The following is a 24,775-nucleotide window of genomic DNA, read 5'->3' as shown; positions in this document are numbered from 1 at the left end:
CGCTCGTAGTCCAACGGTCAAGTGTCCAAACTACTAGCCTGATGTTCGAAAGTCCCTGGAGTTTTGTGAGATGCGCACTGATGACGCCTCCCAATAAATGGTGAAACAGCTGTACAGGGCCTCTCGGATTTTCAGCAATAGATTGGCTCCACATACAGGATAAAACCTGGACTACCAACAAGTACGAACGAATCGGACAAAATCTCCGGCACCTAAATAACACTAATCGAAAAGGGGTAACCGGACGGTTACTGGGGTGTAAAGTAGCTGGATGGTTTTCGGATGCTGCACAGACCGGTCAGCTGGAGCATGTGAATGCCAACAGAAGACATAAATAGGTTAGGCTATATTCACATCACTGCCAACCAGTTACGTCTGACACCTTACTGGTCTGGAAAGATGAGATTTTGGAGTGTTTAAGCGTCCCGAAACTAATCGAAAACTCCGGCTAATCCGCCGATCCTCAAAAACCAGCTGTGCAAAACACGAGGGAATGTGGAGACGGATCGTGTCCGTTTGCTGTGTCTTGGACACTTCATATGAGAAGCTGACGATGATGGTTTGATTAACAATGGAGCGCAGCTGGGTCTTGAAAACGACTGGGAACATGAGACGGTAGTCATTGTGAAGAGATTCCTTCGAAATGTGTCATAACAGGGGCAAGGACTGAATACGACCATTAAATTAGGGTTGAATTCAAAACCTACCGCTTCACAAGTGGGGATGCTTTGAAAACTCCGGTTGACAGCTATGGAGGACAAACCGGTTTTTGAGTAAAAATTTCAAACAACCGGTAACCAGCTAGCTCGACCATGGGTTTGAAACTTAGACCCCTTGCGCTGGTCCAAGTCAAATCACTTAGGGTGGCCAAAAAGACTCATGAGGCACTCAGTGGCACCCTGATTTCAAACTATCACGAGTAATGACCTACGTACGATGGGGCGATCCGAACACCATTGTCCAATTGCTTCAACTCCAACGAGTGGGAGGATATTGGTCGAATGTTTTCATCTTCCCACGCCTCAACATTCCTGGCACGTTCTTCCAGCAGCAGTGCAGATTCGGCATGTTGGACGATAGAAACAGCTTTGGCAAGCCGTTCCGGCATTCCCAGCGGTACGAGGTGAGAGATATCAGCCAAAGGACTACCCTCCGACGGACATGGTATTTCCACTCGTTCTCCCTGAGGCAGCAATACCAGAGCCCACTGTTCCGTAACGCTATAACGGTCTTGAGGCAGATCAAAACCTCCAGGGACCCCCAATGCCAGTTTGGTTGGGTGTGGTTCTGAAGAAGGATCTGTGGAAAAACAATTGACCTAGAAACGGACAACGTCGCGGGAGCAACAAACAGGAAAAAGTAGGCATAATGCATTGTGTTGCCTTTCCACAGTCACAGAACCACGTGGTTATGTAACAGAGTGAAGGTACAGTTTCCTCATATCATACTCAACAGCATGACATCAGGAAAATCAAAACATTGTTCAGCCATAACACTTTTCCGGTGCCTAATTGCCATGCCACCCAAAAGAAGAACGAGGGCTGGGATGCTGTCGGGGTGCGCGAGCCTAGACAGAGGAAGTCGAGAGGCAGAGGTCGGGTTCGAACCCCGGACCTTACGGTCAGTAAATTTTCGGTCCAACCACTGAGCTATCTCGCTCCATCAGTGTTTAACACTGATGCTTCGGTGCCCTACATAGAAAGCAACCATGGACATTTCCGCATTTGCAATCACGACAGTTTGCCGCAAACCACAAGATAAGCCAAATCCGTGGAACTTCCTGTGTAGATGTCTACTTTCAACTAACACAGTAAGGCGCTAAACCTTGCAGCAACCAAAAGGACAGAGCAAAGTCTTGTGCGAATGGATGTGGCATCGAACTATCTCGGTACTCCATCTTCGCACCAAATCTCAACAATGCAGTGAGTAAAATCAAAAGAATAAATCACCCTACTTTAACACCTTTTCCGTGCCTAGCTACAATGCCACCAGAAGCATGAGGATTGAGATGAAGCAAGTTATTCAACCCCAGGAAAGAGCCCAGAGCAGTAGACTCGTCCTTAATCACTGAGCTTTCCCGAGCTCACAATGCAATAAGTGAAACAAGTACGATCACAGTGATCCAAGAAAGGCTTATGTTTACGAACACGTCGAGGAAGATAAACATTCGAATTTAAATAAGACACAATCAATAAAGTTCCGTGTGCTTACGCTGAAAAATCTTCGTGCACTGTACGCGGTCAACTAAAACATTATCGTTAGTTTTCCCAAAGGAAACTTGACAGCTAATAGTCAGTGATCTCCCGATAGTGACAACCGCAGGACCGGGTCAAAGTGGTTCATTCTGCCTGGGAAGGATCAATAAAATCCCAAGTTTTACTTCACTTCAGTTCAGGGATTCACTTTTTCTAAAAAGCTGGCAACGTCAGTTTACAGTTACACTTGGTCACACAGAACGCTACAAAAACGACATCACTAATGGTCTAAATGTTTGACTGTTTTACAAAATTGCATTGCTTGAAGCAAGCTCTGCGCGACAGTTTTCGTATATCTAAATTGTTTGCTGTTGATCATCAGTTACCATTTGATTTTCCTCTGAAACGTTGGAATGGTCTTCCTCAGGTTTGTGAAGAACCTCAAAGGATAGTAATACATAGAAATCACCTGTTGAACAATCGCCATCATATTTATCCACTGTCACGCTCCTAGTCGAACTTAATTCTTTAACAGGCAGATCGGCGTCCGGTGAACTATACGGTCGGTGTCCTGACCTCGTGCTTTATGTACAAACGTTTATCTCTGGAGACCACTCAAGGGACTCACCAAAAATGAACCCTTTTGAGTGCGTTCAGTACTGAAACATTCAGCAAAGGAGTCAACCGAAATTGGTCACTTCTGAATAGCAGCTACAACTTAAGTGAACTCCTGAAAGTTGGTCCCTAAGGAAGTAACGACTTCTCGGAACGAAGTTCCGGCAGATGCTCACAGCGCATTATTGGTATTAGCAAACACTAACAGCAGCTGAAATTAGGAATCAGAGCTAACATCTCGTAAGTAGGTAAAGTAGGTGGACTCTGGCGATTAAGCTAAGGCATTGCAAACCGATGATTCTGGCGTACATACCACATGTGGGCGGATTCAGCTGTAGCATCCTTTCGGTGCCTAACTGCCATGCCATCACAAAGTAAAACTAGGGCTGGGATACTGTCAGGTTTCCCAAGTCTAGACAGGGGATGTGGAGAGGCAGAGGTCAGAATCGAACCACGGACCTTCCGGTCAGTAAACTCGCGCTCTAACCACTGAGCGATCTCGTCCCCACATATGGAAGACACTAATAAACCAGTGGTTGTGGTACAGCTGCGCCTTCATGTCCAAGGTCGACATAAGACCACGTCACTGAGTTCGAGGATGCCCGAATAAATGACCACGGTGTGGTCGACAAGACAGAATAAACGATCGGTCATAATCTGGCACCTCATTGCCAGCTGAATCATCACCAGAGCATTTCTAGTGAATGAGACAGTACAAACTATTGACTGATCATCATGAGTGATTCATGATAGTGCGGTGAGCTACCTGGCCAGCCCAGTTTGTTGTGACAATGGGTCCGTCATTGGATCCATTGGTACGATGACATTCGCAAAGCTTACTCTTGCCGTTTTGATGAAATCAGGTGGTAGACAACAGTGATGTAAATTTGGCCTTTCATAAGAGTTCAGCCATTTACCGTACGGCAGTGAAGCATCGGTGTTGAACACTGATGTCATGCTGTCGAGGATTTGATTTGATGATGAGCCATCCACCGAGATGATACCAATGGATCTATGTCCGGATGGAGAAGTTCATAGTGGTGCCGCACTAGTCACGACGGTGAAACCGGATGGATTATTTTTGGATAAACATTATCCTCATCATTATATTATTATTATAATCAAAAATAGCAACATCAGTGCTGAGACTGATGCTTCACTGCCATACAACTACAAGGTTCATCGAATTACATTCAAAGCTTTGGTGAAAATAAAGGTGGGTGGCGAAAGAGACCTTGTGCTGGACTACCGCAAACACTGAGGCGTTTACACCCGCAAACTCTCAGATAATCTGGAAAGGTGACAACACGAACGCCACTGACATCTTGCAATGTCTGCAGCCAAACACAGGAGGCACGGGAACCCCGACCTGAAAGACGCACCTAAACTCCCTGTTATTCTTTACACCCTTGTTCCAAGTCACACCTTGTCCACTTCGCTGCTTGTGCCATTCTGAAGGAGGTACGGAGAACAATATTCGTCTCATAGACTGTTTCGGCATGCGTAGCACATGACCGAACCACCACAGCCATGCTGCTGAATTTTTTCCGCGACTGAAGTACATTCTGCACAACCAAGTATTCGCTTGAGTTAATAAACATACAGCAATCCTAAATCCATGAGGTATTCGCCCTCCGATAAATGTAAATATATAAAACACCCAACAGGACTGTTTGGGGTTACTGGCCGAGATGTATTTGATTCATGGATTTTCTGTTGATCCTATCCAGACGGTGCGAGAAGAATGGCAGTATCTGAGTCATCATGGTTAATTCAAACTACATAGCAGCTACGTACTAAAAGCGTCCCACAGAGAAAAACTCAAAGGAATTCTCCGTCTTGTAAACTCTATCCTAATTTCCAAGACATGTATGAATAGCCAGATAGGAGTCAAAAGTATGCGGATTTTTATCTCTTACCTCGATTCTTAAATGTCCGTTTGATCTTGTACTGTAGAAAGACCCGAGAATCAGCTGAGGCAGCGTACTTTCGAAGCGCACTGGCTCCAACTCCAATGAAGTGTTTCAGACATACATACAAACCATCACCAGATTCTGCTGTTTCAAAGTGAAAAGGACATTCGTCTTTGAATATTTTGTCTTCGGAGCTTGGTACACGAATTGCGGGGAGGAAATGTTCCCAGGAAACCGTCGCGCTCATTTTTATTCGTAACGATGTTAAACAGTCAATCAGAGCTAAAATGAAACCGAAAACAAAACTGTGCAGAGACATCGGACCGCCACCAGAACTTGAAGTGCGCATCGGAAACCATTCAGCGACATAAACACCCAAATCTATGTATTATGGCACCATCAAGATGTATCGCTTCTAAGTAACCCAGGATAGCGCGAGGGATAAAATATCAGCAGGTTGCTCAGAGCTACATAGGTGCAATGGTGAAGCCAGGTTTCAGTTGAACTCAAGTTTCCGGCCAAACGCTTCGACCCTTGGTGACTGGGCTACCGAATAAATTATTTTAAATCGTTCACCTGTAACACCCTTCCGATGCCTAGCTGCCATGCCGCCAGAAGGAAGCACTAGGGCTGGGATACTGTCCGGTTGTCCAGGCCTAAGGAGGGGAAGTAGAGAGGCAGAGGTAGGGTTCGAACCACAGAACCTCCGGTCAGTAAATTCACCATTTGAGACATTTCGCCCCTGCGCTAACTAATAGTACGCCGCAGCTAAAGTTGTCAAGCTGAGGTCAGTTGACAATTGCGATCAACGTACGAAGGTCACAAACATCGAGGAAGCTCACTGCTGCATACGCATATAGAAAAGAAAAGGGAAGGAATGGCCACATATCGGCGACTTCCAGGATGTTTCCGCAAGCGGAAAGCCAGTTCAGCTTTAGCGAACTTCCTACACTGATGGCAATATCAGGTTGCTATCAAGGTCAGAGTTCATACCGCGGTAGTGTAATTCACACACACTAACCTCTACGCGTAGAGGACATACGAAAGATGTCAGTTTGACCATCAGTGTCTCCAAAGCATTGGTCAGGTCTACGGACTGGCAGTTGGGTCTGCGCTCTAAGGATGGAGACCCCAAAGGTTAAACTTACCTACGGGTAATGACACTGACATCACAGCTCAATCGCGCATTAAGTGGTACTTACGCATCAAAGGCATGAGTAGCTGCCAAGTTCCTCGAACAGAGTGATTATACTAACATCTCCAATGCTTGGCTATATCTCCACTGCTTTCCCATTTTCCAGTGGTACTTACGCATCAAAGGCATGAGTAGTTGCCAAGTTCCTCGAACAGAGTGACCATACTAACGTCTTCAATGCTTGGCTATATCTCCACTACTTTTCTGATTTCCGGCGACTGAAACTGTAGTAGCAGGACCCAATGTGTCTTCGGTACATGTTTTATGGTTGCTGCACAGAAGGCGACTAGTTTCAGAGACGGTAGTATCCAGCTTCAGAAATAATTAAGGATACATGCTGCTCAGGCACAGCGACCGGTTGCCAGGCCTTCATAGGTTACAAGACTAAGTTTTCTTAGGAAACTTCAGCAACGTTTCCGCGCAACCGATTCTCGAACCACATCCGACTTCACCGCTGGAGGATTAGAGGCAAGGGTGGTACACCGCGATGACTCCAACGTCCATGAATTCACACATTCGGAATAGACCAACCGTCATGCGAAGTCTATACCTTGAGGCCCACAAATTAGACTCGTTTTTTCAAACGATCACTCGCCCGTCTGGTTACTGCACATGGATTACTGTCCTTTGGTTATGTGCAGCAGGGGTGCACATTCCGACACCCTGCAAGGTGAAGGGTTTGTTTTTTCTCCTTGTCATAATGGGAAACCCTGGGCCACGTCAAGATACCTATCGTCCAGATGGGCACTTTGACACAGCGTTCACTCCTGGAATGGTCTAGGGTCACGGTTATTGAGGCTCCACTGTTGTTATGCAGTTGCCAGTACAGATTACTTTGATAGCATTTTTGTGCTTTCGTATTTGTCGGCAAATGAGTGCATCTCCGGTCCCATTTCTATACACGCCAGAGTGCATTCCGCAGTTCTGCGGACCCTCCGTCCATCAACCTTTGGTACCGTTTCATTTCAATTTGTTTCCTTTCGACTGGGAAGGAAGGCTGATCGATCGACAATACGAGGAGACACCGGGTCACTGTTAGAAATCTTGAGTCTAAACAATCACACCACTCATGCGTGAATATGTCCGCCTGTTCAGGATCGAAAACTCGAAAACATTAACGGAGTAGAGGTACCACACTCGGGTAGCAAACATGCAATCCAAACTCCACTGCCGATGAGCTCTATCAAGAGCGAAAGCCAAGTTCAGCGCTCTCTAACTTTGCGTGGACCCATCAGAATGATTGCCCTTGGACAGGAAGGATAATATTAGAGCAAGAGTAATGTGAAGATGAATTCCACAGAAGGCGATTCCGGCCAGTACTCTCAGAGAGGGAAATATCTGGGCGGGAAAGTGGTTAGGCCATCTTGAGTTGGACACTTGGCCATCATAAGTTCGCTACAAGGTGACTCCAAAAATGACCCACACCCAATTTTCACAACACACACTTATGTGTCCAAACAACTGCTGACGAATCGCCTGAAAACAAGCTGTCAAGCTCGGCAAAATGATCAACAGCTACACACTGTAATTAGTTAACCCACCCCAGCCACCCACATTTCGGTGTACTGCCGGTTGGTGGCGTTTGTTTTTTGATCTCACACAAAAACCCCCGTCCGTTTCTTGACCAGAAGGAAATCCTCATGGGGTTCATCTACAGAATGAAATAATGTAGACACACTGGTGAGTCGACCATAACAATTACAGATCATGGAAACAGTGAGGAACATGGTGTGAGCGACCGCCGTATCAGCGCAGCAAGCGCTGGGCTCAACGATGGACGGCCGACCCGTACATATTTTGGCCAATCACAGCATGCCCTCCATGAGCTCACAGCGTGAATTTGAATCAGTTCAAGTGGAAAAATTATGAAACCTATTTAGAAGTCATCGTTTTGAAAGAGTTTAGTAAGCTATCGGTAGTTTTTAACTGGGCTACCAAAATGCCAGTTTTAAAGAGAGACAGAGAAACAGTTACTAAGAAATCTTCATACCGGCGCACTTGTGGCGTTTTGTACCATTAACACTAACCATCATAACACTACGTATGTCATCAGTTGCATAATAGTTTTTTGTTTGCATACGAAAAACTACAAAAACGCGCACTTCTACAATTTCACAGAATACAAGCGTGATCACGTGCTTCGACTCTCTCTTCTGATTTCGCTCGCGCTTGCAGCGATCATTCGCGAGTCTCATGTACTAACTCTGGTACCAAAACATTTCAGACATCTTCGGAATCTATTATATGTGGGAACTGTTCAGAAGAAGACCTCTGGACCAANAATGGATTAGTGTTTATTCGCTGACCTAGGCCAACAAAGAACTATTTTAAAGAGAACAACTGAGTCTGTTTCATCTGACCTCTTCATTATTGTATACCCAACCTAGCGTTATTATTTTATTTCTTTGCCACACACTCCTGGTAAACCAACTTATTGCGTAGCCGACCACTACACATTAAGTAAGTGTTGAGTGTCAATTAACGGCTCTTGTCGGTTAGTATGGATGCTGAAATCCTGCAGTTCTGGGTTGGGAAAATTTCAAATTAACGCCCATCGGGTTTGTTTCCCTATTCTTCCACTTCACGTTACTAAAACTGATAAATCTTCGCTGGTATCACTGACAGATTTCGTTGGTCTTTCAGGGCTTGTGAGTTGGGAGGGAAGGTGGGTGAAGTTAAGTAAAATCCAGATGATTATTACACCTGATAACCATACACCTACAACACTTCTGCCCATCCAAAGTCGGTTTCCACCAGTATTGGCTCGTCAATGCTTGGGCGTGTAAGGGCCCTGTGCACAGAGGATGTTGATCGTACAACGGCCCAACTTGTAATAGACAGCGAACTTTGGGGATGTTCAGCTAGTTTGATTAAGCGTCAGCTGCAAACGGTGTTCGAGCCAGTGTAAAGAGGAAGTCCTTCTCCGCGGATTTGTTAATTGGCAAAAACCAACTAAAACGTTAAAAAATATTCGACGGGAAAGTAAACATCTCATACGCACCTTATTCTTAAAAACTGAACATCCTCACGCATTTTCTTGGACCTTCGTGGATTTTCATTGACTACTCCGCGATTGTAATCGAACGCTGCAAAATATTTCCGCAGGTTCTAAAGCAAACACCATGGAATGCACACGAGGCGAAGCCACGGGAAAACAATATGATACCCGCACGCCTCATCGGTATTATCCTCCATTACACACCTTTCCCATTTAAAGGTCGCTTGCATGCCACCGATTTCCATTTACCTCTGTTAGGTCGGCCGCAACAGCATATCTATTCGGCCTCAACTTCGGGTGATCATACCACGTCCGAAGCTGAGGCCCATTTACTCTTTTCTACCCCCAAACTTCTTGAATGGTGTAGACGTTCCACCGGTGGTCGGTGACGACAAACGGACCTTGTTACCGACTGTCCAGCTCCCGCGACCCCAGTTCACTTCATACAGGATTCTGATGATCCTTCTGCTTGGAATTCGTACCTATGGGGAATGGCCGTGCCTTTCTACTTGCCGTTTTCTGTCTTGTCATTTCCTGAACGACGGTTGGGTTTATCCGAGCTTTCCTGCTTTGCTCTCCCAACTCCTCCGGAAACAGGCGTGCTGCCAGAGCCAACTTACCTTTCTACTTGCCGTTTTCTGTCTAGTCACTTCCCGAACGACGGTTGGGTTCACCCGAGGTTTCCTACTTTGCTCTCCCAGCTCCTCCGGAGACAGACGTGCTGCCAGACACAACTTAACTTCCTGACCAACTGGAAGGCGTGGATGCCGACCGCACATCAGCAAGAACGGGGATTTGCCTGTGTTTGTCTGTATGAAAGCACGATGTGCTAGCAACACCATTGGTAGGCTGACTTTCCAGTCACCCCCTTCGGCCGCCTGCCACTTCTGATTGTTCGGTTATAGCGTTCAGTTAGGTCGTTTGATTTCTGGTGCTATAATAGCATCCTTACCCATTTGACCTCCACATTCTGCAAGCATCTGCACCAAACTATCGTCTCCGTGCACGGAAACATTCTAGAATCCCTTCATTGAACGAAGCATCAAAAGCCAGAAAATGAATAGTGCCGAAGATAAACCAAACGGCCTCCGGCTAATTTGACGTTGTTGGAAGTCCCCAACAGTAAACGCCATTTTCTCTCGGTTCTCCACCGTGCTAGATAGTTGCCCGTATCCGGAATGCAGTTCGAACATCGTGAATTGTCGTAAATAATGAAGGGAACCGAAAATCTCCACAATCGAATGGGCAGCTAAAACCTGGAATGTGATCAATTCATTCAGACACCGGAAATTCACGCAAAACCGGTAGTTCCCGCTTGTCTTCTTTGCACGCACCACCGGTAAGTTCTACGTACCGTTGTCAGAACTTTGGGAGGTCGGATGCTCGCCTAGGCTGCATCCATGGGAAGGTCACCAGAGCCACACATGCTTCTACAGATGACAGCAGGTAGACTTGACTCGACGCTTCCGAGTTGTATTAAACGTATACAGCGACAAACCGTTCTGGGTTAGTTTTTTGAAGCATATAATATTCGACCTGCAGATGCAAGTTGTATGCCTTCCTGATCAAGGATGGCGTGGGTACCGGGCTTCCGCTTATGTATGCCTTCTTGGAAAGCGAACCGTTCGCTCCGTGCAAAAACTGTCAGGCTTATTCAGGGGAACAATATGGAAGAGGTGTCAAACGAAGACCTTCGTCATGAACAAGTGGGCGACATGAATGAGTGTCGCAAGAACGGTGTTCGGCTGTGACGTCATATTGTGCTACCTTCATATTGGAAAAGCTCTCAGGAAGCACTATTTGCCACATAACACCCATGTATTTTTGGTAACAGACGCACTCTGCCGCTGGCTCTCTTGGACAGTACTGTACAGTAGGTTTATCATTCAGCATACTACAAGCCCACAGATTCCGGCAAGATCTGCAAACACTGTGCTGTGCAGACCCGCGATTTGTCTGTCATCATACGTCCCACCGGTTTTGTACCACCCGAAGATGAGCTGCACACGAAAAATCCGGGATGTGATCGGTGTGCCTAACTAACGTCTGAAGAATACCGATGGTCGCCTTAAAATCCATGGATTCACGGATTGATACACAGGTTCGAGGCTATTGCCCAAGTTTCCCGGGTCGGTTTTGTTCTTNCAGTGGCTGTCGTTCACCTGAAAGGCACAAGTGAAAAAAGGGTGTAGCACTGCTCTTTATGTTCTCAGCGCGGGGCAGTATGCTCGCCGGCGCGAGCATTCGCACAGATATGTGTCTAACAGTGCGTTAAACTGGGTTCTAGAAGGAGCGTGAACGACCGTCGGAGGAAGGTCATTCCACGCCGCTACTACCCGAAATGATAAAATATTTTGTCTGATGAATGTGTGTGTTTGGAGCTTGAAAATTTTCTTACTATGCCCCCGCCGGGTGTTTGCTGGATCAACAGTAAAAAACCTCTTTGCCAAGCTTTGTTCAAACAGGGCGCAAGCAAGAATTAGGTCCCCTCGGAGGCGACGGTACTCCAGGGGAAAGAGATCAAGCATCACGAGACGCGTTTCGCAATCCACGGACTTGAGGCCGGCAACCATTATCGTAGCGGCCCGCTGGACACGCTCAATGGGGGTGACGTCTTTCGTGCGTCCTAAGTAGACAACTTGGTTAGTAGGTCGAGCCCATTCTCACTCGGAATGATCTCTCTGATAGGAACGCCTTGATCCAGTAAAGGATTTTCCCTTGGATTCCGTAAAACTCGAGTTTGTGGAACAGCGGGACGAGTGGGACCCTATCAAATGCGTTTGAGAAGTCGAAAAATATGGCATCCGATATGAGTCATTCGTCCTTGCCTTGAGTTAAGCCGTCATAAACACGAGCATATTTGTCACGCAAGAGCGGTGTGGGAGAAATCCGTATGGAGCTGGGGATATCAGGGTGCAAGCACATCATTTCGACGGATTAGAGCACGCCACACAAAAAGCGTCTGGCACGCCGAGTGGCGCGGGAATTCGAGGTGAATGCGTTGTATCATTACGACCGACGGGGAATCCTGCAGGGTGTCGACTACGTTCTGAACGTAGCCGGGCGAATGTTCACGTGTGCGCGTTCCTTCGTTTTGGGGTACCTAGCGCCGCGACAGCTAAGGCTGCACTATCATAGTGTTGGAACAAAAAAGGTGAGGTTAATTTATTTTTGGCGAAATTATAGTTCGTGGTGAAAACACCCAGGTTGACACCTTTGCTAAAGAATGCAAACGCCCCTCCTTCTAGGCGATGTTTCTCCCCTACATCCATTCCTTCTCTGTATTTCGAGATCAGTTAGTGATATGCAGTAAGAAATATTCTTCATAAAATTTTTCAAATTACTTTACCAACCACTAACGTCGGTTGTCAGATCATAACTTACCGGAAGAAAATGTACCCTAGCACTTTTTCCCAAACCACTACCGACATCTTTGGACGGCCTGCTTCGGAAAAGACAACCCAGGAGTGTCACAGGCATCATTAGGCGATTGATTATTCAGGAAAAAATCCTGCTGCGTCAACACTCAACATCTGCAACTGACGACCGGTGGTCGCGGACACCGCGCCTGAACTCGGATAGCGGTCTGGTGACACAGACTTGGGGTTGTGTAAGCTTTTCGCCCGACCGACCAGCACCAGTAATTGCTGGTCTGCATTGGATCGCGTATACTGTTTTCATGACGAACCCTGCCCTCTGCAGAGCGCCAGTTAAAGGAAAGGGATGATGATGTTTGGATGTGAAGCATACACGGTCCGTCAAATCCAAAGTGCTTGACTGTTTACGAGGCGTCATGCATTTCATGTAAGTCTCATATTTTTAATGGGTATTGCCAGTTGGTATCAATATGTAGGAAATTACGCAACACGAATAAGCCACTGAAGTTGGCGCTGCGTAAACGATCCCTTATGACATTGTATTCGATGAGGTGCTCCCATTGTATGGTGAATACTGCCCCCGGTTTGTCGGTCACTTGCCTCCTGGTGACATTTTGATAGCCCAATTTGTATCTTCCTCCCGTTTAAGGACGTTAAAAGCTCAGTGAGAACTCCACACAAAAAGGCCACACAATTTCCTGCGGGCCACATTTACTTATAAGAACGACCAATATTATTCACCTTTTATTTTCGTCCAGTTTGGACCTTTCCTCAGTAGAGATGAATGGATACGCTCTGAACAGCCGATTAGGTATCATGGGACCGTAGCCACATGCTTACCATGTGTACTAGCTAATTTCACTCCGCAATGGTCGACGACCTGGCCGTTGTGGTATCTTTTGCAAGTTAAAATGGAACGTTCTGCCGTCCAGCAACAAACAGTTACAACATCTATAAGCCGTACGTTCTTCCAACCTGGCAAAATTTATCCGGCGGTATAGAACGCGGCTTCCGAGACGTTCTTTCCGAATGGCAATTAGCGAGCTTCCTCACAACTTCCTACTTCGACCAGTTGAGCAGATATAAATTGCAAAAACTGTTTACAGGAGTGGCATCCACGCACATTTTGCATCCAGAAAGGACCATGCGTTTCTAGAATTTTCGGTGAATTCTTTCAGCTGCAGAAGAGTGTGCAAATTTCTTCTATTGTAAGCGATTAGCCTTTCACTGAAGTTCGCGATATGTCATTACATTTGGCTGTGTATTCGCGGTTGGTGGCGAATGGCGATCTTGAAGATCGCCTACTTAAAAATTTTGTAGAATAATTCACCATACGCAGATATTCTACGCCATCAAGTGTTAATCCTGAAAGCTTCGTAGCCCTAACGTGGTAGCCCGGCTCGTCAGCCACCATGTCTCTAGAAATTGCGCTGGTTAAAAATACATTCCATTTGAAAGGGCACTTTCACGCTATTTTCAGTGGTCTTGACTTTAAATATCTATTCCATTTAAGAAGCAGGCGCAAAATATCTGATTTCGCCATAAGCGATAAGCTATAAGCCGCCTGACACGCGGCTACACTTTTTGCTGAATAATATTAGAACTCAGTTTGGATTCTGGCTTCCTCATGATGAGTCACCGCCTAAAGATACTTGTCCAGTTTTCATTCAGTATACAAAAATCCTGCAGGACAACACTTTTCCGAAAGTATGAATTTCCACCCAAGCGAAACGCCCTCCGTGCCAGCAGTCTGTTACGCACATGATACTGCACTCCTAAATAAATTTTGTACCACAGCTTTTTGCCCTTTGCTGATACTTCTGTGTCAGCACGAGGAAAGCCAATAGTCATGAGTCCGTAACTGACAACATTTGGACAAGTATTGGGCTTAACAAAGCTCCATGTCAATATAATTTCTTCCGGATTCTCGACACAGCTACCCATGTGGGGTTGGTTGTCAAGAGGCAGCTCATGTGATTATTGGGAGCTTACGTTTGATTTTTTTTGGGTTGGCCCGAGTGAGGAACGACAAGCCCTCGTACCTCAGCACACAGCATGCAGTGTGGCACAATCACTAAACCACCACTACGCACACCTACGCTCCTTAATAACCCACTGATGATTTCACCTCGATTGGTGATGAAAAGTTTGCGAGCAAATTGCCAAAATCAGCTTTTTCAAGTGTTTGATGACGGTTGTCTCAAAACCACACTTCGTGTGTGCAAATACCCGGCAGGCACGATTAGTATTTGAGATGAATTATAACGCGTAGATTTATGAGTATGAAAGGCCGTCATTGGTCACGCATAGTTGATCGGTTCACATGGATACTGGTTTGATGTTTACCTCAGGTAGCAGACATAAGCGACACTGAGAATATTTATGGATATGAAAGACCGTCTTTGACCCTTGGATTAGGTTACCGTGCATGGGTGAGGCATCGCACATAGATGTAGTGCCTGTAATCCGTTGTCACATTTACCATTCTTCCTGAACTTGAACCACACTTTGTAACCGCCGTTCACATTGTATCATGACGTTTGTTTTAATGTTACAAATACGCAATTTTCCGGTGCGACCTGCTGACTTCTTGCTGAACGAGCGTATTTACGCTCTGTTGAACAGTTTGTTGACTGCTCAACCAGTGGAACTAAATCTCTGTGTTTGTGTCAACTGTTGAACGTCACAATAAATCCCTGTGACATTGTTTAGCCGTGAGTAATTTCCCTACCATGGAATATATCACTCACGCGGAACCATCTGTGGGAAATTCCGACAAGTGAATATTTCCTTTCACAGCCAGTTGCTGCATTTGGAGCGGTGTAGTGGACTATTGGATCTTCACATTCATGAGTCCCCATTTGACTATTGATTCTTTTCCTATTGTGATTTTGTATTGGTTACTTTTGCTTGTTAATTTATCCGAACACGCTGATAAGGTCCTAGTCCGCTACATAGACACGGGCCTTGGAGTTACAATAAGTATTCGAGATGCGTGAAAGCGAGTACAGTGATGAGTATAAGGGGAATTCGTTGGTCATTAGCATAGGCTGTCGTGAAAGGTGAGGCCCCCTAAACATCGTCGCACGTAGACACGGACCCAACAGTTAGGATTAGTAGTCGAGGTGTGTGAAACGGCTACCGTTACCTTGGTGACCGCCACCTATAGAGCTTTTTTCCCAATAAAAACAATACCGCTGTTTCGGTAATTTATCTGCGGCTACCTCGTGAAGCTGCATTGTCTACAGGCTACTTATACATATCAGAGAAAGGGGATCCTCCACAAAGCTGGCCCTTGCACCGCTGCTGATGTTTTCTAAGAATGTTGTATTCAATGGAAGCTGAGCTCCACATAGAAATTGGTTGCGACTAATATCATATAATTTGATAAATCTGAAAAGTGTAAAGCAAACATCATTGACCGATTTTTCTGGATGGAATTTGCGTCAGATATTCTGTGCATGCAATTTCCTTCTTCAAGAACACCGAAGAATGCTCAAATATGTTGAGGGGCGCTTTTGCACTTTATCTGGCGTGAACCGGTAACAAAATACGAATTGATGATAGTCCGTGACCTTGAAATTTCCCTCACTTAAACAAAATGCCATGAGTACCATGTCGCCGGAACGTTTGAATGGATTAGACCAACTCCCTGTAAAAACCAAAACTTCAATCTCTGCAATCTCTTAGTGTGTCCCCCAGCCCGCACAAACCTACGCCACTACTTCTTTCTAGTTTATTACGCTCGCATCTGGAACAGCCTTCCTGAGCAGCTGCGAAGCATCACGCATCACCATGCTTTTTCTCAGTCTGTAGACAAATTCCTTACCTGTGAAACTGCTGCCGTCTTACTTAATACTCAACTACCCTCTGACCTCCTCTACGAATCAGGTCCAGTACGCATATGAGTCAAGCGACGTTACAGTTAATAGGCAAGTAAAGGATCTTGTTATCATTTCTTCCCATCCTCTTGACCCGCTTTAAGCTAACCAAGGACTAAATGCCAACTTGATCTAAATATTCAGCGTTACTGGTCTGGTTGTTTTCTTTTTATCTTTTTCCCCGTACAAACTTACACCTCGTACTAGTCTAGTTCCTGCACCGGACTACTCTATAAACTCTGTCTAGCGTCTATTGTTCTCGTCCAAACTCTACTGGCAAAAACCAAATCAAAATTAGCTATTTCTTCCCCAAATCACTGCACGACTTACCTACTAATTCTAATTATGCTGTGTTACTGGCCTGATTGTTTTCTCCTACCCCGCCAACTTTCTCTCCTGGTATATATCCAACTCATGTAATAAACACTCGATAACCAGTTAGCTCAGAATACCATTCCCGCCAGCCCTTACACACCTGATTCCCATGCGACACTTTTGCGCGCTTATATCGGCTTTTACTAGATCTCTTGTAATATAATACCGTATATCAGCGAAACCAGCCCCTGGTCGCTAGCCTACTAAGTAAAATTTATCTACTCCCTACTCCATGTAATCGCTTGTCATCATCCTAGTTGCATCAGACGCCAAGTTTTTCTTTCTATGTATATAAATGCATATTATCCCATTTCATATCCCCTCAAACTCACTATGTTTTGCAAATCTCCTCCCATCCCCTCACCTTCCCAAGCCTTAAACTTCGGAAGTGCCCGCTTTGGACGATCTGGTTAGCTGATCTCCACTCCACCTGGCCTATGATCTACAACTCCGGGATCACCAAACGGACCAAGAAAACCTGCAGTCCCATATCGGCTTCGTTCGAGCTTGTTTCCTCGACCAGGCTGAAATAAATACCGCTGCTCAATGAACTGCATACCCAAGACGAATTATCTCAAATGTTGACGTCCGTCACGGGGCTGTCCAAAAACTGAAGCATGTCAGGCCAATGATGGCACGGCACTGTCATACTCAGTTTGATAGCACACCCGCAACTGTTCCATTCCTCCCCTAAACCGTGCCCTCTTGCCTACTCGTTTCATTGACCCCAATCGACCACCATGACATTCATTCCAACCTATTGGACTACTCGTTCAAATTCAACCACCGCTGTGTTCCCATCAAACCTAACCCCTACACCTGACTTCCCAACAACAGAGCAACCAGTGAGTCTGCTTGTTTTCAGATTGCACCATATTTTTGAGACTAAACTTGCCGTGTTCTCCCAATTCGGATTATCCCATCTCCACCTCCACTTTTGCTTGTTATGACTCCGGCCATTTACCCAACCGCCCAAGGTCACTCATGGCCAGCAATGGTTTTGCAGTTTTAGTTCATGGCAGCCAACTGAGTCACTGAATTACTCGGACCTCATGCCTATTGTTCACTACAAGTTGCAAGAGAAAAATATTATTATTATTATTTAATCGAGTACCTCCCACTGTTTGTGACATTGTCCCCTTTTCGCGCAGTCAACACTACCCGCAAATCCCTCAGTAATGCCCCATTCTGACTATAAACGCATGATCATGCCAGACGGCATGCCACCCACAAGTTGGGAATAAACATTGTTATTATAATTTCGGCAACGCATGGGACGGGAGTTTCACTCAGCTGTAGGGCTGGACGCGCTTTGCTTGAATGGATTCGATTGAACAGTTACCCTGACATAAAAAGTAGTGCCTGTTTTTGGTGTCGACATATGCCCCAACGGGCCAGAGTTCTGACGCTGAAGAGGATACTTCTTATCGAGAGACATCCAAGTTCACTCGTCAAACAGGAGGGTGACCTGAATGCACACAAGGCCCTCAAACTACAAATAGTGAAGCGTCTAGGGAAAGACCGAGTGCTCTGGTGGACATTAAAAATCGGTAGATGGTAACAACTCGGGAACGGGCGTACCCTGTATCAACTGGTACAATAGACTGGCCCTAGAGAAGCGGCGATCAACAAAAAGATAAGGGGGAAAGGCGGCTGAATTAATCACTCGCGAGAATTTCGACCGGAGTGACGGGACAAACACTTAGAACAGTCTGGTTGACCTCCAGCAGCACAGCCTTGGAGACCGCCCATAACGGAGGATGGAATGTAAGCCTTACTCGTCTGTCTTAAGAAGAAATAAGGCGCGAAATATAAGGGCTGAAACATGAGAATACACCGGCACCGGATGTTTGTATCGAGCTTTCTTCAAAGAAGGCAGAGAGCCACTGGTGACCCCTTGATAAAGCCTATCGGTTCAATATGGAACGTGGAAAAAGTGCCTGGAGAATGTGGCATGTGGACGGCCATTCCTGTCTTCAATGGTACGCTACCGCAGTGGAAACCACCGTGGCCTCGCCCTGGTAGCTGTGGCATCGAAGTTCTCCCTGATTCTGTGTGGACGGCCATTCCTGTCTTCAAGGATACGCTACCGCAGTGGAAACCACCGTGGCCTCGCCCTGGTAGCTGTGGCATCGAAGTTCTCCCTGATTCTGCCTTTCGAAGGTTGGCCGCATACAGGTAGTCACAGATCTTCGAAAAATATGGTCCCTTCGTGCAACAGGATGCACCGACTACATATTCACCTTCCGACGGATTCTGGAACGGCAGCAAGGCCTATCTTTTTTGGCTCTGTGGACATTGTCTGTGGAGCGAAGATGTCCACACAAATTATCCACTCCCCTTAGGGCGCTCTATGCCAATGCCCGCAGACGCGTGGATTTCTTCGGGAAACACTTACCAAATTTCGCTACACCAAATGAGCGTGGATTTCTTCGGGAAGCACTTACCAGATTTCGCTACACCAAATGTCAGACAGGGCTGCCTTACGTAACCCTTCCCCTCCAATTTCGTCATTGACACGACCACAGAAAAGAAATTATCAGGCTCTGGTGCCTGTGAAGTCGAATTACTACCGGGGCATCAGCCTACGGTAAACAAGTACGCAGAACTTCTTGGATCTGACGCCTTCGTATTACAAATATTAAGCTATCTAAACATTTCTGCCTTACGGTTTTGTATGTGCTTTACACCTGGGAAATGTAAAGTTCTACTTCAAGGTTGGGTGGGCTCAAACCCTAATCTCATGCTTGCGAGTGAACGGATTGAGGTGGTAGACAAGTTTTTTACCTGGACAGCTGTATGAGCCTCGGATTGTGATGTGTGCCTCAGCATTGCTAATCCAATGTTCCCAACAGACCTAACCGATGCTAAGGAGACACCGATTGTCAGACACTGTCAATTTCCGTACGTCTTCTGCACGTAGAGGTATTCATTTCCGCGTCGAGTTCAAATGCGATTTGATGTTCAGGACCTTCTGGTTCTGACAAAACTTGGATATATGTAGAGAGAAACCGATATCCTCAGGGAATCGGGTTGAGGCGGCCCTCACTTCGGTGCAATCGTAGAGATAAGCACACTTCCATGATGACCAGTGAAGGTGTGCCCCCTCCCCCTAAAGCTCAAAAAAGGCCACGCTCAAAAAAGCCTTGTAATATAAAAAAATAACTGATAAGATCAGCAGACAAACGGCGAGATTGGGTTCTGTCAAACGCACCCTAAATTTTGAAAGAACTGAAAATGTCCTTCGATAAAAAAGAAACTGGAAAGCAGATGAATAAGATCACGCTGGGTCTAAAAGTCGTTGCGGAGGTTCATCTATAGACTGGAGCATAGGCTAATGCCACAGGATATCCCGGGACCAGAGGCACACCCCCATGCCGTATGCTTCGACCAGTGGGGTTTGTATTCACAGCGGTCGGGGTGAGGGTCAGGTCTGGTCGAAAGAGTGAAAATGCTGCTTGAAGAAAACGGAACTGGGTCTCTCTGGTACGTTTGGTCAACTGGACAGCCCAAGACGTGTGATCACATCGTAACTGTTGCGCGCTGACTCCGGAATCTCCCGTGAAAACCACGTACACAGATTCGGACGTGGATGAGGAATTCGACAAGGAGAAATTGCTCCTTTTTACGCGTACATGATCGAGACGGTGGTAAGGCAGCATAAACATGAGTGTTGCGTGCTCCGTGAGCAGAAATATTGGTCCCGGTAGACGTTCGAACTGTGACAAACAAGGAGGATAGATTTCAGCGGTTGAAATGACAAGTCACGAAGTGGAATACGTGAAATTAGACAGGTTGTGCAAAGAACGCGTCAAAGAAGGCACATCAACTTAGAGGTAGGTAAGCGTTCAGTGATCGAGGTCAATGCCAAGTCAGAATCATGATGACAACTTCAAACTCGTTTACCAAATGTCTCGTAGGGTCGTTTTCGATAAAACACAGGCACGGGTTAAGTTGTTACCATGGCCAAAAAGCAAACGCTACAGGAAAAGAAAGGCGTGTTCCTAGTCTCCCAAGGGGACCCGGATCGAGGTAAATCAAGAGGGAGAGAAGCAAACACGGTCGATTCGTGTAAACGACGGCGTTTATGAATCATTGTTGCCGCTCCATGAGAACACCATAAACGATGATTCACGTTCTAATGATGTCAACTACGGTTTTGAGTTTACCTTATTTCTAATACCAATCGAAAGAGCCTCGCAACATGTACTCGGGTTATTGATGATGATGACAATCGATCAAGTATGGTCTGATCACAGTTGAAGGGTTGGTTTAAATTTCCTATGCTCACACCACGTCGAACTATCCGTGTCGATCCGGAGAGGCCGTTCATCAATCACCTCAAGGGAAACGGAGGCCAAAACCTTGTATGTTCCCCGTATCGTTACCGACTGCAGTCTGAGAAGCGTATTAACACACCCACAGATGGACACTAACAACGAGGCTCAATCAAACACAGCCTTCACCCCTGACCATATTGTAGAGCCGCTCGTCTAGCGTGCGAGTACCAAATATCAGTCTGAAAGTAAACCTAGGTTACTATGCGCGAACAGAAATCGAAAATCACTCACAAGGACCTACTGCTACATAAGTAGATCATGCAATTTAGTGGAAGCACGTGGCGATGCTAGAAGAGATGACAAACTTACTGGTGTATTAGGATCGGTTGGCCAAGAGGAAACGAAACCGCGAAGCGATTGGCTGCTCACGCACCAGATGGCTCGATCGGTGAGAATGGCCACAACACCAGCTTCTTGAACGGGTAGTACGTAGAAAACACATTCGGGATAATTGAAGCGGTGGGAAAGCCAGGCTCCGTCGACTGTGGAATGTATGGCGCAGCTGACTGATTGCAAGGCATGTATTACTTCTTTAGACTCTACTGGGTGAGCAGAAGAGTCTTCCAATTCCACAGCTACCTCCTCACCAATTTCCAACCATTCAGTCGACGTGGTCGAGGGAGGAGAAGTATAGCGTCTGGACGACTTGGGAGCACTGCGCGCAGAAGTGAACAGAGTAAGTCTATGCAGTTGCAGCTGAGCCACAGACTCGTCTAGGCGATAGACAGCCAATGGGAGCAGTGCGTACTTTGACAAGCCGGACCGACGAGGACGCCGCCGTCGGGGTTGAACATTCGAAGAAAATCTCGTGGCCTCACTTATCGTGGTCATGACTCCCGATACGAGATCGAGGATGCCTCCAAGCGGTTTAGTAACTGTCCCCAAAATTCCTCTTCCAAATCCAGTAACGAAGCCCTAAACGTGAATAAATCAAAATAGATCAGCAGAAAGTATATACGAAGTCTGTCTAAACGGAAACACAGATATGAAGTGACACGGACAAAAAGTAAGTCAGGAGGTCTTTAAAAAGCCGGCAGTCGCGGTACGGCATTGTTAGCAATCCAGGACAAGAAAAAAGAACAGGCGCTCACCTTGAACTGGTCTTCCTGCATGCCCTTATATGGCTGCGTGACCATTGAGGTCAGGCCTCCGACGAAGCCATGCACTAAGCCTCGGACTCCAGCGGCCAGGGGTGCAAAGGTTTCTCCAGACTGAATAGGGATACCAGGAACCAGATCGGACACCTGAGCAAGCTCAAAGCCTTCGAGGGGGTCTGCGCCGTAATCAGAACTGTAGGAAGCCGAGTCACTACCGAAAGCATCCAAGCTGGTCTGGGACGAGCGATTCGGTTCCAACAAAGGTGAGGCGTCCGCCCGAACACCTAAGATTGCAGCTCGTTCGTGTTGATGCTCCTCGTCCAGAGAGATCGCATTCAGTAGATGTGAAACGCTTCCGGCAACCTGAATTTAAAGTGGATTGAAAAGATGAAAGGATCGAAATGTAATGCGCTGGGGAAAACACGATAGATGACCAGAATCAAAAAAGAACTACCGCCTCAGACGACCTGAAGAAGGAAGGTAACACAGCCACGCATCCATGACTGATCCATGTCAATGGCGCTCATGCTGTCAGTTTCTTCCCAGTTTGTCTGATTGAGCGCTTGGAGGTGTAGGCACCTCAGAATGCTTGCGATAGGCCAGCATTAGGCCCCCCTCCGCCACCCACTCGTTTGCTCTTCTTTTCATTCTAAGGGTTTAGATATAATTAAATGAACTTTGTGATTGTACGACAGTGAAGCATCAATGTCAACATTGACGTCGCTGTCTCTGATTATGATGAACACCTTTCCCGTGTCTCGATGACATTCCACCCACAGGTGAGGATGTCTCCTTGAGTGCTAAGTGCAAGTTAGTAGCCACCTGATCAGGATCGACAAGACCAATAAGTTCGGATGTTCTGCGGTCAGAAAAGCTCGTCAGTGCAAAAACGCTCGCCTTCTGAAGAGCTTCCATACGAGAAAACCCCATTATTCATCCAGCTTGGAATTGTTACCGATTAAGTGTGCGTAGTGATCGGTTTTGTGCAATAGCAACAGCGAGCAGTCTAGTCGGCGTTAACTTGCCGAGAGTCCTCGATAGAAATGGAGCTATAGTGAGTATGGCGACAGAACAGAAGCTCCACAGGTTAATCGAACTGTAAGTAAATTTCACTATAGAATGAGGAAACTCTAATTGCGTTAGCTTTCAAGATGTTCAAATGACTGAAAAAATCGGCCGTTCGGTGGGTACAGCATGAGAAACAAACACGGAATTGGCAGCCAATTTATATTAAGAGCTTTGTGTCCCCACCCCCTTCCTCTCCAAAAAATAAAAGGATGGTTTTAGGATATTTGGGCGATCGATAAGGATTTTCTAGGGTTAAAAGCTGAAAATTTAAGCAAAACGACTGCCCGGAAACATCACAAACGGGAGATTCAGCTGGGTGAGTCTCTCGCAGAACCAAATTTGTTTGCAAACGAGTGTAAATTCGCTAACTGGAGGACATCTTTATCCAGAGTGGACACTCAAAGCATTTTGTATAGGAAACCATAGTCATTAACCTTCAGATGTGAGTTGAAGTCTCTCAGTTAATATACAGAGTCAGGGCGAATCGCTCCAGATTGGACAAGCGGTATCTGTCCGACCGTAAGCTGAAACAATTTACAAAAACGCTGAAGCTCGGACGGCCGGCGGGGCAATGGCGTACGACAACGCATCGCCGATTTTGCACACTGATTTTCACACTGACCTTCTGATCATAATTTCGCGTACCGAAGACTGCGTAACTCACAATCCGTCTGCTTTCAAATGGTTTTCTCTTACTCAGTCCGTCCAAACATTCTGTTTTGTAAGTTAACTGAAGACACAAACAAAATACCTGTTTGCCAACTTAAATCACAGTGGAATTAGGGTTTACCATGCCAGTCAGTCGAACTATGGATCATTATTTTCCGACCGTTTCCCCAAAAACAACCAGCCACGGAACTGGAATGAAGGCAGTCTCTAGTTCAGAAGAATAGGAGGATGCAATCGAACATGGGGGGGGGGGGCCTGAGCGGAAAAATGTCAAGATACCAGGCCAGTGTTGAGAGCGTCGCACGGGTCCAACTGTAACATCGGGGGGAATATGAAAGACCGTACTGACTGGCCTCGGTTGAGTCATCCCGACTGTCTGCTCGGGGTGTATAATATCAGGCATATTTGTGATTGGACATTTGGGCAGAAATGGGACGGAACCGAACGCGGAGTTCGTTTCCGAAAAATGGTTGTGGGAGATGAAAATTCGTTTTACAGAAAGCAGCGAGATGAAGGCAAGTTTTGTGTTGAACCGGTACAACTTACCTTGGCCGCACTATCACCGACCCCGTGGGCCACGTGACGAATCAGGCTTCCGACATCCAGCTCGACTAGACCTGAAATCCCAGAAGTCATATCGTTGATGAATCCGAGCGGGTTGCCCAGAAAATCCACAGAACCAAATATGTTGATTGCGTGAGCACGGAGCTGTAGTTTGTAGTGCTTCACTACTTGTTCGATCAGATATGAACTGGTCCCGAGCACGTGAGATCGCAACAAAGGTTCTGTGTTGTAAAAATGAAGGAGGCGAAAGATAGTTGGGCATTCGACTCGGTCTGCTTCGTCGACACAATACAACAAAATTCAATACCGGAAACTCGGGGACTGCGCCTATTTGATGAGCCCCAAGAAGGGCGAAACCGGTTGTGGGCTGTCGAAGAGTTTTCAGCAACCTTGTGAGTAGTTTCCTTTATGAAAATATACTGCGGTATCCCGAATATCGTGCCAACTGAATCATGAGGCGGTCTGTGTGCAGCACATTCAGTTGTAGA

The 24,775-nt window shown here is 46.3% G+C and overlaps 2 protein-coding genes across 2 annotated transcripts in view; both read right to left on the bottom strand.

The window, feature by feature from the left end:
* Positions 1-9,758, bottom strand: part of T265_11122 (hypothetical protein) — a gene marked incomplete at both ends in the record, with an annotated part of 15,478 nt that extends 5,720 nt beyond the window's left edge. The window contains 3 exons of the mRNA XM_009177688.1: positions 932-1,299; positions 4,730-5,005; positions 9,605-9,758. Of these exons, the coding sequence (XP_009175952.1) occupies positions 932-1,299; positions 4,730-5,005; positions 9,605-9,758 (798 nt within the window). The remainder of the gene's footprint in view (positions 1-931; positions 1,300-4,729; positions 5,006-9,604) is intronic.
* Positions 9,759-19,695: 9,937 nt separating this feature from the next.
* The window catches only part of T265_11120 (hypothetical protein), a gene marked incomplete at both ends in the record, with an annotated part of 91,182 nt that continues 86,102 nt past the window's right edge, over positions 19,696-24,775 (bottom strand). Inside the window, 4 exons of the mRNA XM_009177686.1 lie at positions 19,696-20,268; positions 21,199-21,804; positions 21,981-22,349; positions 24,270-24,508. Of these exons, the coding sequence (XP_009175950.1) occupies positions 19,861-20,268; positions 21,199-21,804; positions 21,981-22,349; positions 24,270-24,508 (1,622 nt within the window). The remainder of the gene's footprint in view (positions 20,269-21,198; positions 21,805-21,980; positions 22,350-24,269; positions 24,509-24,775) is intronic.

Source organism: Opisthorchis viverrini (genome assembly GCF_000715545.1).
Source record: "Opisthorchis viverrini unplaced genomic scaffold opera_v5_445, whole genome shotgun sequence".
In the NCBI taxonomy this organism is placed as follows: domain Eukaryota; kingdom Metazoa; phylum Platyhelminthes; class Trematoda; order Opisthorchiida; family Opisthorchiidae; genus Opisthorchis; species Opisthorchis viverrini.
The sequence above is the reverse complement of the archived record's forward strand: the minus strand, read 5'-3'. Positions and strand labels throughout refer to the sequence as shown.